We start from the raw sequence: 13,686 nt of genomic DNA, 5'->3' as shown, positions 1-13,686 counted from the left end.
TTCTGAGTTTCTTCTAAGAAAAAAATTATGAAGATTAAAAAAAACAATTTCTTCATATCATTTGCCATCTTGGGTTTGGGTTCCTCCTGGTGTTTGTTTATTTTTATTTTTCTCTGATTTTTGTCGATTGTTTTCTCTGTTTTGAGACAGTTTCTTTAATTATTCATGCTCTGTTTTAGAGCAATCAGTAATCCAATTTTCTAAGAAGAAAAGAAAACTAATATAATGAGAAATATTTCACGTATCTCCTATATATTAATTGAGAAACATTACAACTTATTTTTGCAGCCATGTGCCATCACTAAGATAATTTTTAGAATCATTAGAAATATATGTTGGTCCATCTAATTATATATAATTTTTTTTTAATAAACTCACCATAAATTCATTATTAATGTTCTTTATTATTTGTTTAAATAAAAGTTACGGAATTGCCTAATGTGGCTAAAGTATATATGACAATTAATGATTTTGAATAATAAATATTTGATAAAAATTTGTGTATCTTCTATCCTATTATTTAATTTTAAATTAGTAAAATAAGTTAAACAATCACATGAACCATATAATAAAATTTAGATTTTTCTGTATATGTTATATTTTGAATTTTTAAAAACGAATATAAATTGCTAAAACTGTTAAAAGTCTCGTATTCAAATTTTGTGATCCATGATTTAAGATTTTTGTTATGACAAAATACAAATGATTACAAAATCATATAAATAAAAAGTCTAATCTAATTAATTATTAAGATATATATATATATATATTAAACTCTATACCATATAAAATTCATAATATTTTTAGTTATAAAATTTACTTTGAACAATTTTTTTTGATAAAATATTTGAATAAACATTAACAACGTAATTTTTTGAAATATAGAAATTACTAAAATTATTAATTCCAGAATGAAAATTTTGTTATCAGTAATTTAAATGTTTTGCTATAAATTATTCAAATGATTAAAAAAATCATATGAGTAGAAAGCATCATTTAATACATTAATATTAAAAGTATACTATGTATGTTAATATCATTTAAATTTAATTATGTATCCTATCTAATTGGAAAAAAATATTGTTTGGATTAATAAAGTTGATTTATATGTTCGCACCAATTTAATTATATATGTAACAGTTACTAATTTTTAATTATTCAGTATATATTTATTATTTCATAATATATAAAAATATAATACATAAAATAATTTATATATATAATGTTCACCCCGCGCATGGCGTGGATCTTAATCTAGTTGATAATAAAGGGACTAAAGATTTGCCAAAATCTGAAACTTGTATATTCATCGATAGAGATTATACAGGTGTATATATATATACAGAGTAAGATTATAATGAGTGTTAGAGTAATGGGAGGAGTGATTTTCGTGACATGATCATATAGCTGCGTAAATGAGATACTCATCCTCAACCATTGTTCCTTCTTCGGTTTTGGGTGATTAGAAAGGAGCTTTTAATTGAAAAAAATATTGGGAAGAGATGAAGTGAGAGTGTGGTAAGAAACTGACTTGTTCTTTATAAAAGGATATTATTGAGAGCCAAGATTATCGGTATTCCCTTCAAAATTTTAACGGATAGTTTCTAAGAGTTCAAAATTTTTAAACGGCTAATACAATTTAGATTCTGAGAATATAGCGACAATCTGGGTTTAATTTTCCAGACCTCTTGCCGGTAACACGTCATCGTTGTAATTACTAAGGAAGTTCCAACATTTATGTGATGAAGATCACTTTCGGTATCTCCTCGGAAACTATTCGCACACAGATATACCGACAACACCAACGTTCTCGGAGAAGTATATGATACTGAGAAGATTGCGAGAAACGTTTCTGAGAATCTACCGAGAAAATCAATTGATCGGAATTGTTCTGACAACTTTTACCGAAAAAATATCGCCAAAACTGTTTTGTCAATATTTTCCAAGGAGATACCGACAAAAACGTTCATTCATCGGAGAAATGTCACTAGATTGTAGATAATATTCCGATGTCTCTTATTCTCAGAAACTTTTGTCGGAGTTCGTGATGATTTCTCTTAGTGAGCTTTATGATCATGTGTGATACATTGAGAATTATATTTTTTGTTTATAAAATTTTTACCCATAATTGTTTAAATAGAATTGAAAAGGTACAATGGTAATGTATGGAACATTTAAAAACAGTTAGAAATGAATAGGTATATATAACAATAATAGAAAGTGGCAACCGTCAGAATTTTACAACAAATAGAATTGAAATTGTACGAATAGTAAAATATGCAGCTTTTAAAAAGTTAAATAGGTAGATGATACAAACATAAGGATGCAACTTTTTGTGACATTTTTCACAACTCTTGAGAATGGAAAAACACAACTCTTCACATTAATTGGGATTGCTAGATTAGTGTGAACACAACTCATAAGAAATGATTTTTCAGATAATATTATAAAGATGTCATCTACAATTAATATTATAAAGATGTCATCTACGATTTATTATATTTTTGTATTACACCATACTAATTAGAACTTATCATTGTTTTCCTTGTGATTTTGTTAGCAATGGGGACTTCTCAAATCTTCCAGGGAGACACTGGTGCATCCTCATCATCTCAGCTTCCTGCAGATGCCTTAATCTCTCTGCAGCTGCCCCTTTCTCTCTGTAATTACACTCATCCTCTGCCCTGTTTGGTGCTTCTAAAACTACAAATCTTTTTGCTCATGTTTGCTTATGTTAGTAATGGATCCTGCTCAAAACTTCCCAGGTGCATCAACATCATCACAATCATCACAAGTTCCACCAGAAGCTAGAAATGCTAGTGATGCAGTAATCAAAATTTTGAAGCAGATGTTAAGCTGGTTGGATCAGATGCTCAGTAAGCAAGACCAGATGCTCAAAGTATAGACTCGCAATAGAGAGCGAACTGAGCAGGACCAAGTGGGAGCGAATCAGAGTCAATACACTAATGATGAACAAGTTCTAGATTCAAGAAGGCAGCGAACATCAGATTCTCCAACATTATAGTTTGTGATTACAGCAATGATTGCATCGACATGTGCTTACTCTCTTATACTCTCATCATCTGCTCACAATTAGCTAAGCAGTTTAAAAACATTATCTGTGTTTTCTTGTTGTGGGTCTTTGAGGCTTGCATTGTTAGTCTCAAACCTGGGAAGAGATAAACATGTCATGGAAGAGATAAATATGTCACAAGTTAAGAACATTTATTCACTCTTATTTTTTCTTTCTATTTGCAGCTTCTGGGCTTATTTAAACTATAATTCAAATGCAATCACAACTAATCTTGTAAAGGTGTTTAGAGCTTTGATGCAAGAGAAATACTTTAGCTCTCAACCTGTGGCTTTATATCACTACAGCACCAATCTCTGTTCTGAGATTTTCCATTACCTTTTTTTTTAAAAAAATTGAAAAACTGATTTTCCATTACCTAGACAAGAGAAAACATATCAGAATAGTAGCAATGACCCATAAGAAGGGAGATAGATCACACCTGCATATTTGATTTGAAGGCAGGTCATGCTATCTCCATTCCATTGCTGCTATAACAAAACTCAAATCAACTTCAAGCAAGCTATGTTACTAATTAGAACCGAATCATCAAATTCAACAAATGAAACTGAAACCCCCAAAATCTAATTAGAACATTTTAGGTAATAAATGTTGGTCGAGATAACGGAAGCCAAGGGAAACAGGAAACAGGAAACAATCAACGCAGATGGTAAAATTCAACCAGAAATTCTCGAGAATGGATTGAAATGGGAAGAGACTAGCCCTCGGCTTCGGCGATTGTGGAGAGTCTGTCTGAATCGGTTTCTGCTGAGATCGTCCATAGAGTCGTGTTCAACCACTAGGTCTCCTGCGTCCATGGCGAAAACAAAGAGCTAGGCTTCGCCTGTGTTCGGGGCTGTCCGAGAATTTTACTCGGGGAAACATAGTGTAACTACGCAGCTTGTTAGTTTGACAAGAAAAACTTTCAAACCATAAATTGTTGAATCTGTAACTTTTATCATATCCTAACAAGTAATCAATATACATATATATATATATATATATATATACACATATAAGTTTAACGATTAATCAATGTACAGTTTACCTTACACGGATAAATCGTAGAGGAGTGACGCAGTTATTGGGAGTAAAGAATTAACGCGCAGACAAATCTCGCCATTACACTCAGAACTGGAGGCTTTATCCTGGGTAACGAAGTTTATGCTTGAGGTATCGACATGTCAATCATTTGGAACCGACTGTAAGGATCTAATTTCGATAATCAAAGATCCCAGAGCATAGCCGAATTTCTCTACTGAGCTGGAGGAGTTTATGAAGCTGAAAGCCAGATACACGGAGTTCTTGATTGTTTTTGTTCTTCGTTCAGAAAATGTATCATCTGATTCCTTAGCTAAGATAGCGAGATCCTTCCATAAAGATTTGTACTACATTGGTTGTTCTCTTACGGTCTGGTTTCTCAGATCACATCAAGCTTAAGAAATAGAACATGTGTTTGAAAAAATAAAAAAATAAATCAATGTACAGTTTATCTATGTCGACATAAAAGTTTATAAATAATAAATACACCTAATATTATTTTTTGAAAATAAATACACCTAATATTACAACAAAATACAGTGACCTCTGAGTCTTTGACCATTTAACCTTTTTGTATATATAACACTAGAACAATTTTAACTCATCTCTATATTTTTCTTCTAAAACATATTTATATGATCAGCTCACTTCCTTTTTATAAAGAAAACTAGGATAAGACCTACGCGTTGCGCAGGGTGAATTTATTTGTATATATTATCAATAATTGTTTTATATTTTTAATTATTTTATTTATACATATATAATATTTTTTGTTGTCATTATATAATTTATTTCCGATGGACGGACCTAGGGGTGTTCAATCCGGCAAAATAGAACCAATTAAAATCGAACCGAACCGAATTAGAGAAAGTGGTTTGGACTTGGTAATACCAAATATACCGAATGGAAGTCATTTTTGAAAACCGCGGTATATGGATATGGTTTGGTATATAAACCGATCAACCCGAATAAACCGAATAAACCGAATAAACCGATCATTTAAAATATAGTAGTATAATTATACGTAAATTTTATAATATAATTAAGAATATATACATAATTTATTTTATTAATTTGATTTTTATATTGAAACATTGTTTTTAGTAACTTAATATTTTGTTTTAAGTTAAAAGCTATGTTTTATTTTTATCAAATTAAATAAAACATAATGTTTACCCTTTTGTTAACAAATATGAGTGTTTAGATTTAGTTATTTATAATATTATGGATTACTAATTTATATTATGTAAAAACTATTATAATTATTAACTTAATATGTTTGCTAAATATATTAAATAGTAAAAACCTAAATATCTTCATGTTATATAAAAACTAATATCTAATAATATAAATAAAATCCATAAAATACTTTTTTTTTAAAACAAATTTATGGTATTTTGGTATTTTGATATAAAACCGAATAAACCGAAAACCGACAGTATATAAACCAAAATAAACCAAAGTAAATATGATTTTAATATGGTAGCTATTTTTCATAAACCAAAATATCGAAAAACCGAAAAAATCGAACCGGAACCGAACCGATATCCGGATTTAACACCCCAAGATGGACCGGATCATTTTTTATTAAAAATGGTGGAACTAAACTATGATTAATATATTATGGGTTGATCAGATTGGACATTAAACAAATTATGACACAAAAACTTTATTATTTTCCACCGAACACATTTTTGAAAAAATTGAACAGTATTGTTTCCACAGTTGAATTATTTTGACATTTATCTTCCATATGGTTTTGAAAAGTTTCAGATCAACTATCGAGTTGATACATGTTATTTTAATGTTTTAGTTGTTTGGTTAAGAAAAACTTATATTTTTGTAATTTAAAGTCGTTTTAAGAAATTCAAAATATAACATATAAGAAAAAATCAAACATATAAGAAAAATAAAATATATAAGGTTTCCTTATTTTTGTAATTTAAAGTCGTTTTAAATTTTTTTAAATATAATATATAAAGTTTCTTCATTTATGTAATTTCAAAGTCATTTTAAAAAAATCAAAATATAACATATAAGAAAAAAAATCTAATTTTTTATTATATGGTTAATGTGATTGTTTAATCTTTTTAACAATATAAATTAAACAAAAATGAAGAAGGATACAAAAATTGTTATCAAATCTTTATAATTCATAGTCATTAATTGTCATATATATGTTAATCATATTAGGTAATTCCGTAGCTTTTATTTAAGAAAATAATACACATTTCTTATACTTTGGGTTATATAATGTTGTTAGAATATTTTAAACTATATTTTATATTAGATGCTCTAGAATTCTTTGAAATGAAATTTAGAAGGCATTTAGAAGTGCCACCTAAGATTGTGGTTTTTTTTAATTAATACAAAATTAAGGTTCTAATTTTTTAAATGATTCTCAATTAATATATAGAGGATAGTATATTTCTGTATTTACGGTAATAAATAGCATTTTCTATTTGAAAAATATACATTGAAGAAGTTTCTTGTTCTATTTTATAATTCTTGTATCTTTAAAAAAAATACAGAAGTGGAGTGAAGATATTCTTAGCGTTCTGTAAGTCCTCTACATTTGTTGTTTATTTTTACCATTATTATTATTAGTATGTTACATACATGTAGTACGAACAAAAGATTTATAATCAAAAGACAAAAGTAAATAGTAAATAGTCACGTTTTCTTACTTGATCAACGTGTAGGGATGGACAATACTTTACGCGCTGAAAATAAGAAACAAATTTTCTGGAGAGAAAGAGAAAGCAGGCAAATATTGACCAAAGGTGGTGGTGATAATATCCAATATGAATTTATTCAACAACTACCAAACACGTATACGCGTCTTCGCATATCTTGCGTTAGTGACCCCTTGAAAACCTCTCTTTGTCCTTATAAATATAACTCTCTCCTTTGAGACTTTCTGAACCATAACAAACACAGAAATCAAAAAGGGTCGTAAATACTTATCTTTAAGACAACGTTTATCAAGTTATCGACCAAGAAAAAAAGAAAAAAAAGGGGTGACCTGAGTTTTTCAACACAACACAAAGATGGCCGGAGTTTTCAAAACGGTGACATGTATGTTTTTGGTTTTAGCTGCGGTTGTTTTCGCAGAGGACTATGATGTTGGTGATGATACCGAATGGGCGAGACCTAACGATCCCAAGTACTATGCTACATGGGCTGCCAGTAAAACGTTCCGTGTAGGCGACGAGCTTGGTGAGTTTACTATGTCTTTGTTTCCTATTTTTTGTTGAATATATTTTTCCAATTTTCACCGACTGACATTGATAGTCTATATCTACTAACATTATTTGCAAAATGATTTCATACATTTTATTTATGTGTCCTTTATACAATCACTTTCACTAAAAGATGTAATATAACATGCTAAAAAATGATGACATGATTTATAACTAAATGTGATATATATAATTAGATTTAATGTTAATTTATTTTGTGTAATTTTTGTAGAAAATGGTAATAATTCATATATTATCAATTAAGTAAATTTATTCAAATATAACATTAGATAATATAATAATAATAAAATATTAACAATATTTTACAAATTTTGAAATATTATTTAATTTTTTCTTATAATTATACAATTTTCATTACTAAAACTTTCAAAACTTTCGATAATTTTTGTTAAAAATATAAATTTTTAATCGTAATATCATTAATAATTTTTTTATATATCTAAAATTATAGAAATATTGTTTAGTTTTACCTTTTGATAATATTATACAATTTTAGTATTTTTTAATTTTTTTTAATACAAGTTGATTTAATATATTTCAATCAAAAGAAATAGATAAAAATTAGTTACACCTACTATCTAATGGATAATACTTCTTTTATTTATTTTTATTTCAACTTAAAATTTCCTTAATGATAATAGAACTATTATATTTTGGAAGTTCATCATCAACAGTGTTCTAAGAATTAGCACGTAGATGAATTGGATATAAAAGATTCGATTTTTTTTTAAAAGTCGATCTACATAGTGCCTAAACTGCCTATGTATTTGTTTTCTGTAAAACATTTAATTGCCGCCTAGTATTTTATTAAACATCGCTCTTATAAGTATCCACTACTAACTTAATTTAGTTCATCGACGTAAACCATTTTTTTTTTCAGTAAGTTATAGGATATTTTCAACTAGGACAGGACATATCAACCAACATTGAAAGGCGCTGACTATGTGCGTCATTTTTAATTGCTATATTAATAACAAGTTTTTGTATATTATTGTTACAGAATTTGATTTCACCGCTGGGAGACATGATGTGGCTGTTGTAACAAAAGATGCATATGAGAACTGCGTGAAAGAGAAACCCCTCAGCGTCATGATGACTCCTCCGGTCAAAATTATACTAAACACCACCGGACCACAATACTACATCTGCACCTTCGGTGACCATTGCCGCTTTGGTCAAAAACTTGCCATCAACGTAGTTGGTGCTGGTGGTGCTACCACCCCTGCTGCTGGAGGAACCACTCCCACCACCCCAGGAGCCGGGACGACTACTACTACAACACCTACGGCTGGAAGTGCCGCTTCTACATTAGGTGGTGCCTCTTTTTTGGTCGCCTTCGTTTCTGCTGTTGTTGCTCTCTTTTGAGTTAGATTCGATCGATCGGAATACTGAGGAAAGTACGTAGTTTAACATTCATGCATTTTCTTTATGGGAATAAAAATCCTCATTGTAGAGACATATGATAACTAGGTTATAATTTTAAGACTGATTTTCCACATCATCGATATATATATTATATCATATTTCATGGAAAGGTGTGTACATGTCATCTTCTTGATCCAGTTTGTTTAAGTGTTTTCTTGTATTATGTAAACAATTTTGCCTTCTAAGTATATCAATCACTCACGGATCTGAAACATTAACCCATTCTGAACCCATGTTTATAGATTTTATTGAACATATATACACGATCTACGTTTTTTCAATACCAATATGACTCTCTCTCGTGAATCTCTCATAAACCATTAGTCATGGATATTTACGGGAAGACAATTTCCTAATAATGTATATGCTTTAATGTTATCTAATATAAAAATTTATCTAATAAATTGATTACCAAAAAAAAAAGTTATCTAATAAACGCTTAAACTTTGATTAAACGATTTGTTACCGCGAAATCGCGAATACAATAAACCTACTACAGAAGACCAGAAACTTGCACAAGACCTTGACACGTATCCGATTGACGTGAATCAGAAAACCATAAACTTTTCTTCGACAAGCAATGACATTTTTCCCTTAATAATTTAAGCATGATAACTTCCAATGGTTATAGCAAAGTCTTTGGTAATTTCAGTGCTTCTTTACTCTTGTTGTTTCTTTCTTATCAATCTTGATTTAACTTCAAATCAATTTATTTCACTCACTCTTCTTTGCCTTGTTCAAAAACGCGGGCGCCTAGCCGATTAATCGGCCGACTAGGCGCTCCGCGCAACCCCACCTCCCCGACTATGACCAAACCGGTGCAGTAAATCGGACTACCATTTAATCGGTCAAAATCCGACTAATCGGTCAAAATCCGATTAATCGGTTTTGAAATCCGATTATTATCAAACAAAAGTTTGGACTGTATTTTTAAAGTTTAGCCATGTTAGAAGCCCACTTAACAAATTAAAATCTAAGACCTTAACATGTATTTATAAGTGACTTGAAGACTTCTCCTACTCCTATATTACCGATGTGGGACAAGTTAAGTGATCTTTTAAAATTTTTGTCCTAAATCGCGCTAATTTAAATGGAAAAAAAAAACACACACTGCATATAATTCGAACCCATCACCTCTCGCACCTAACAATTCCAACCGAACCACTGGACTACGATGTTCTTACATGCATAATTCACATATATTTATATATATACATATTTTTATAATTAAAAAATAATAAAAAACTAATCCCCGCGTATATCCCGCTTAATCCCCGATTTTTTGGTAACTCGCGCTAGGCCCGGACTCACCGTCCGACTAGCGCCTAGCGTAGTTTCGAACATGGCTTCTTTGTCAACATGATATCTTCATATTTCGATGTTTCAAAAAAAAAAAAAGAAGAAGATATCTTCATATTTCGATAATTTAATATGTTTGATTAATATAGTGTAGCTACAATATTCGATAAGACCTATATATGGACATAGAGTTCTTGTAATAGCAAGTCTTGGAATGACCAAAGTAAGAACCTGTGAAAGAAGTAGTTATAATTTCTTCTGAGCTCTTGACTTTAAATCTACAAGACTACAAATTGCAACAATTATCTCGCTTCTGTTTAATTTTTTTTGCTACCTAAAAATGGATATTTTCTGCAAAGTGATTTATATGAAAATTGGTCTTTGAAAAAATTTGTTTCTTTTATTTTTTGCTAAAAAAAAAATCTCCATCTTCAGTGCATCGGAAAAATACATATAAGGAAGAGACCAGAGGTTAGAAACAGCAGTTTAACCTATCAAGAGAGAGAGAGACAGATATGATCAAATCAGATGAAAGCAATAAACATCAATCACAGGCAAAGAGTGTTAAGCAAATTAACTAATTATGTTTCTACTTGATTTTTGCGTTACTTCAAAGTTTTATTTCGTGCTAGTGTAAATAGGAGGGAGAATAGAGTTGGCTATGCGACTAAGTGTGATAAGAGAACCACAAAAACAAGCCTTCCATTACTTGCCATCACGAAAGTAGCTTTGTTTTCCATCTCAAACTGTCAAAGTCTCACTTCACCTATGGATTAATGAAACACGTTCTCTCTCTCTCTCTCACCAATGTTCCTTTTAGACCAATGCTCCTCCTTTTCTTCTCCATATAAACCACATATACTCGCCTCCATATCTTAACAATTTCTCATAGCAAACCCTAAAACAGAGAAAAGAGAGCTAGAGAGAGAAAGATGGGAAGAGGGAAGATAGAGATAAAGAGGATAGAGAACGTAAACAACAGAGTTGTGACGTTCTCAAAGAGGAGGAATGGGTTGGTTAAGAAGGCGAAAGAGATCACAGTTCTGTGTGATGCAAAAGTTGCTCTCATAGTCTTCGCAAGTAATGGTAAGATGACTGATTATTGTTGTCCTTCCATGGATCTTGGTGCTATGTTGGACCAATTCCAGAAGTTATCTGGCAAGAAACTATGGGATGCTAAGCATGAGGTACTAACTCTCTTTTTATATAATCTAAAGTTTCTTAGTCTCAAAAATATTATATGCCAGAATCATGGGTTTTCAATTTCTTTGCCGAAAACATGTCAGGAAACCCATGAATTTTCAACCCTAGATACAGATCTACTTTAGTGTTTTTGTCTCAAGAACAAATACACACAATACAGGACATTTTTAAAAAAAAAAAAAAAAAAAAGAACAAATATTCTGTGTTTTTTTTTAACCACAGATATTCTGTGCTAAATATCATGAAACGGGGTTATTTAATTTTATTTTCCCAAAACATGTCAAAAAGGAAAACCTCTCGAACCCTAAATGCAGATCTACAAAGTTTTCTTTGTGTGTCTAGCCTTCCAGCCTCTTTATTGATTCTCTTGTACTCAACAAGACATGGAGCCACGAAACATGGAAGTTATTCTCTTCTTTCCATTGTTTTTATTTTATTCATGCTTAATTTGTAGGATCTTGAATATATTGTAGAGAATATATCTAAATGTATTCACCAACTGTGTTTTGAAACAACCAAGACAAAATCTTAGAGAGAGCTAGTTAGATCTGTGAGTGATTCCATTTTAAGGTGTGAGGTTAGCGAGAGGAAATTTGGGATGTGATATAAATACTAATGTCTGAACAGTTTACTGATTTTACATGTGTGATTGAAAACTGGGAAATACTCTTTAATTACTCTTTAAAACGACTGATTTTACTCCAAATATTATTAATTAGTTCTGACAATCATAAGCTTAGTTCCAACAAATTGAATATATCTTTATAAAATAAGCAGCATACAGAGGGTTGTATACCATTTAAGTTTTTTTTTTTTTTTTTACGAACGGCTACCATTTAAGTTATTGTTATGTGTATGTGTATGTGTATGTATGTGTATACTTTTTACATATATGATATCACTCACTATATATATGTTGTGCATAAAACATGAAAGGCTTCTCATGAATAACCAGATTTCTTCAATAATTTTGTGAGACATATATTTATGTTTAGTGTTTTGTCATTATTTGGTGTCCAGAACCTCAGCAATGAGATTGATAAGATCAAAAAGGAGAATGATAGCTTACAACTGGAGCTCAGGTCAATCTCCACCCTACATATTTTCATATATTTTAAAAAATAATATTTTTATATATTTACATAAGTATTTATAAAACAGCTAAATAAAAAAAAATCTTTGAAATATCAGCATGAATGATAAAATGCATAAAAACTGTGATCAATACAGGCATTTGAAAGGAGAAGATATACAGTCTCTCAACTTAAAAAACCTGATGGCCGTAGAGCACGCCGTTGAACATGGCCTCGACAAAGTCCGAGACCACCAGGCATGTATACATTCATACGCATGCACATTAATCTATATAAAAATATATAAATCAAAATCCACAATTAACTCTTAACTTGGTCTGCTTGGCACAGATGGAGTACCTTATGACAAAAAGGAGAAATGTGACCATATATAACCGATTTTGTACTTTACTATCGAGCTTTCTGGTTTAAATATATATATTGATGTTTATATCAAAAAAATTTGTGGGCAGGAGAAAATGATGGTAGAGGAGAATCGGCAACTCAGTTTCCAGCTGGTATATATAAATGATAGTCATTTATTCATTAAGCCCTTGATTTGGTTTGAAACTATATATTGGTATGTTAATGTGTGCTTGAGATATATGGATATGGTTTGGAAATTGCAGCAACAGCAAGAGATGGAAATAGCTAGCAACGCAAGAGGAATGATGATGAGAGATCATGATGCGCAATTTGGATATAGAGTTCAGCCGATTCAGCCAAATCTTCAGGAAAAGATTATGTCTTTGGTCATCGATTGATCATATTTGAGATTAGTAAATCTCATGACCAATCTACTATCTATCTCTGGTCCTTTAAATTGTCTTTATAATTGTGTGTCCCTTCAGTCTCGAGCCACATATATACTCTCTATCCTACTTTTTTTACTTAAGCTTATATGTGTGTTGCTTGCTTATGAACTCTATGTGATTGGTTGTGTTGTATGCTTCAACGTTTAAAACTAGTTGCTTTTGTGTTAAAACTAATGATTCCTTGTTGAGTTACAATCCGGTTTTATTCTTACGGAGACTGACACCCGTCACCTCCAATCCGGAGAACAGCGGGCCACCAACAATATCTCGTATAATTAAAGCCCATATACCCAATTACACTCACCCAAAGCCCAAATAAAAATCCGAATAAAAAGTCCAGTAGCACCAAATCCGTCCAAATATCATATACTCATCTGTCTCACCTGCAAGGGGCAAATGAGGGGTGAGTAACGGGGAAGTCACTCAGTGAGGTATGGGATACTAAACCCGAAGTCCATGGACCCGGACAGAGCACTCCGAATAAATATAATTTAATC

The 13,686-nt window shown here is 30.8% G+C and overlaps 2 protein-coding genes and 2 long non-coding RNA genes across 5 annotated transcripts in view; 2 read left to right on the top strand and 2 right to left on the bottom strand.

Moving 5' to 3' along the window:
* Window positions 1–2,370: 2,370 nt before the first annotated feature.
* LOC106315911 lies at window positions 2,371–4,091 on the bottom strand. The gene is made up of 3 exons (XR_001264673.1): window positions 3,513–4,091; window positions 3,410–3,449; window positions 2,371–3,169 (listed from the first exon to the last, which is right to left on the bottom strand). It is a non-coding gene; the product is annotated as an uncharacterized LOC106315911 (long non-coding RNA).
* Window positions 4,092–7,031: 2,940 nt separating this feature from the next.
* On the top strand, window positions 7,032–9,021 carry LOC106313817 (umecyanin). Its single transcript, XM_013751729.1, has 2 exons — window positions 7,032–7,330; window positions 8,375–9,021. The coding sequence occupies exons 1-2, from the start codon at window positions 7,162–7,164 to the stop codon at window positions 8,737–8,739; spliced, it is 534 nt and encodes a 177-aa protein (XP_013607183.1). The 5' UTR covers window positions 7,032–7,161; the 3' UTR covers window positions 8,740–9,021.
* A 1,793-nt stretch (window positions 9,022–10,814) lies between these two features.
* Window positions 10,815–13,359, top strand: LOC106314006 (floral homeotic protein PISTILLATA-like). 2 transcript variants are annotated; one of them, XM_013751954.1, is made up of 6 exons: window positions 10,825–11,285; window positions 12,322–12,383; window positions 12,532–12,631; window positions 12,726–12,755; window positions 12,848–12,892; window positions 13,004–13,359. In XM_013751954.1, the coding sequence occupies exons 1-6, from the start codon at window positions 11,031–11,033 to the stop codon at window positions 13,136–13,138; spliced, it is 627 nt and encodes a 208-aa protein (XP_013607408.1). In that variant the 5' UTR covers window positions 10,825–11,030; the 3' UTR covers window positions 13,139–13,359. The 2 variants fall into 2 exon arrangements, with proteins under 2 accessions (XP_013607409.1, XP_013607408.1); XM_013751955.1 differs by lacking the exon at window positions 12,726–12,755 and having other exon boundaries at window positions 10,815–11,285.
* LOC106314007 overlaps window positions 13,203–13,686 on the bottom strand; it is a 1,539-nt gene continuing 1,055 nt past the window's right edge. Inside the window, exon 2 of the long non-coding RNA XR_001264560.1 lies at window positions 13,203–13,572. This is a non-coding gene — a long non-coding RNA (uncharacterized LOC106314007). The remainder of the gene's footprint in view (window positions 13,573–13,686) is intronic.

This window comes from Brassica oleracea, chromosome C9 (genome assembly GCF_000695525.1).
Source record: "Brassica oleracea var. oleracea cultivar TO1000 chromosome C9, BOL, whole genome shotgun sequence".
Lineage (NCBI taxonomy): Eukaryota > Viridiplantae > Streptophyta > Magnoliopsida > Brassicales > Brassicaceae > Brassica > Brassica oleracea.
Note: the sequence above shows the minus strand (reverse complement) of the source record. Positions and strands in the feature narration are given on the sequence as shown.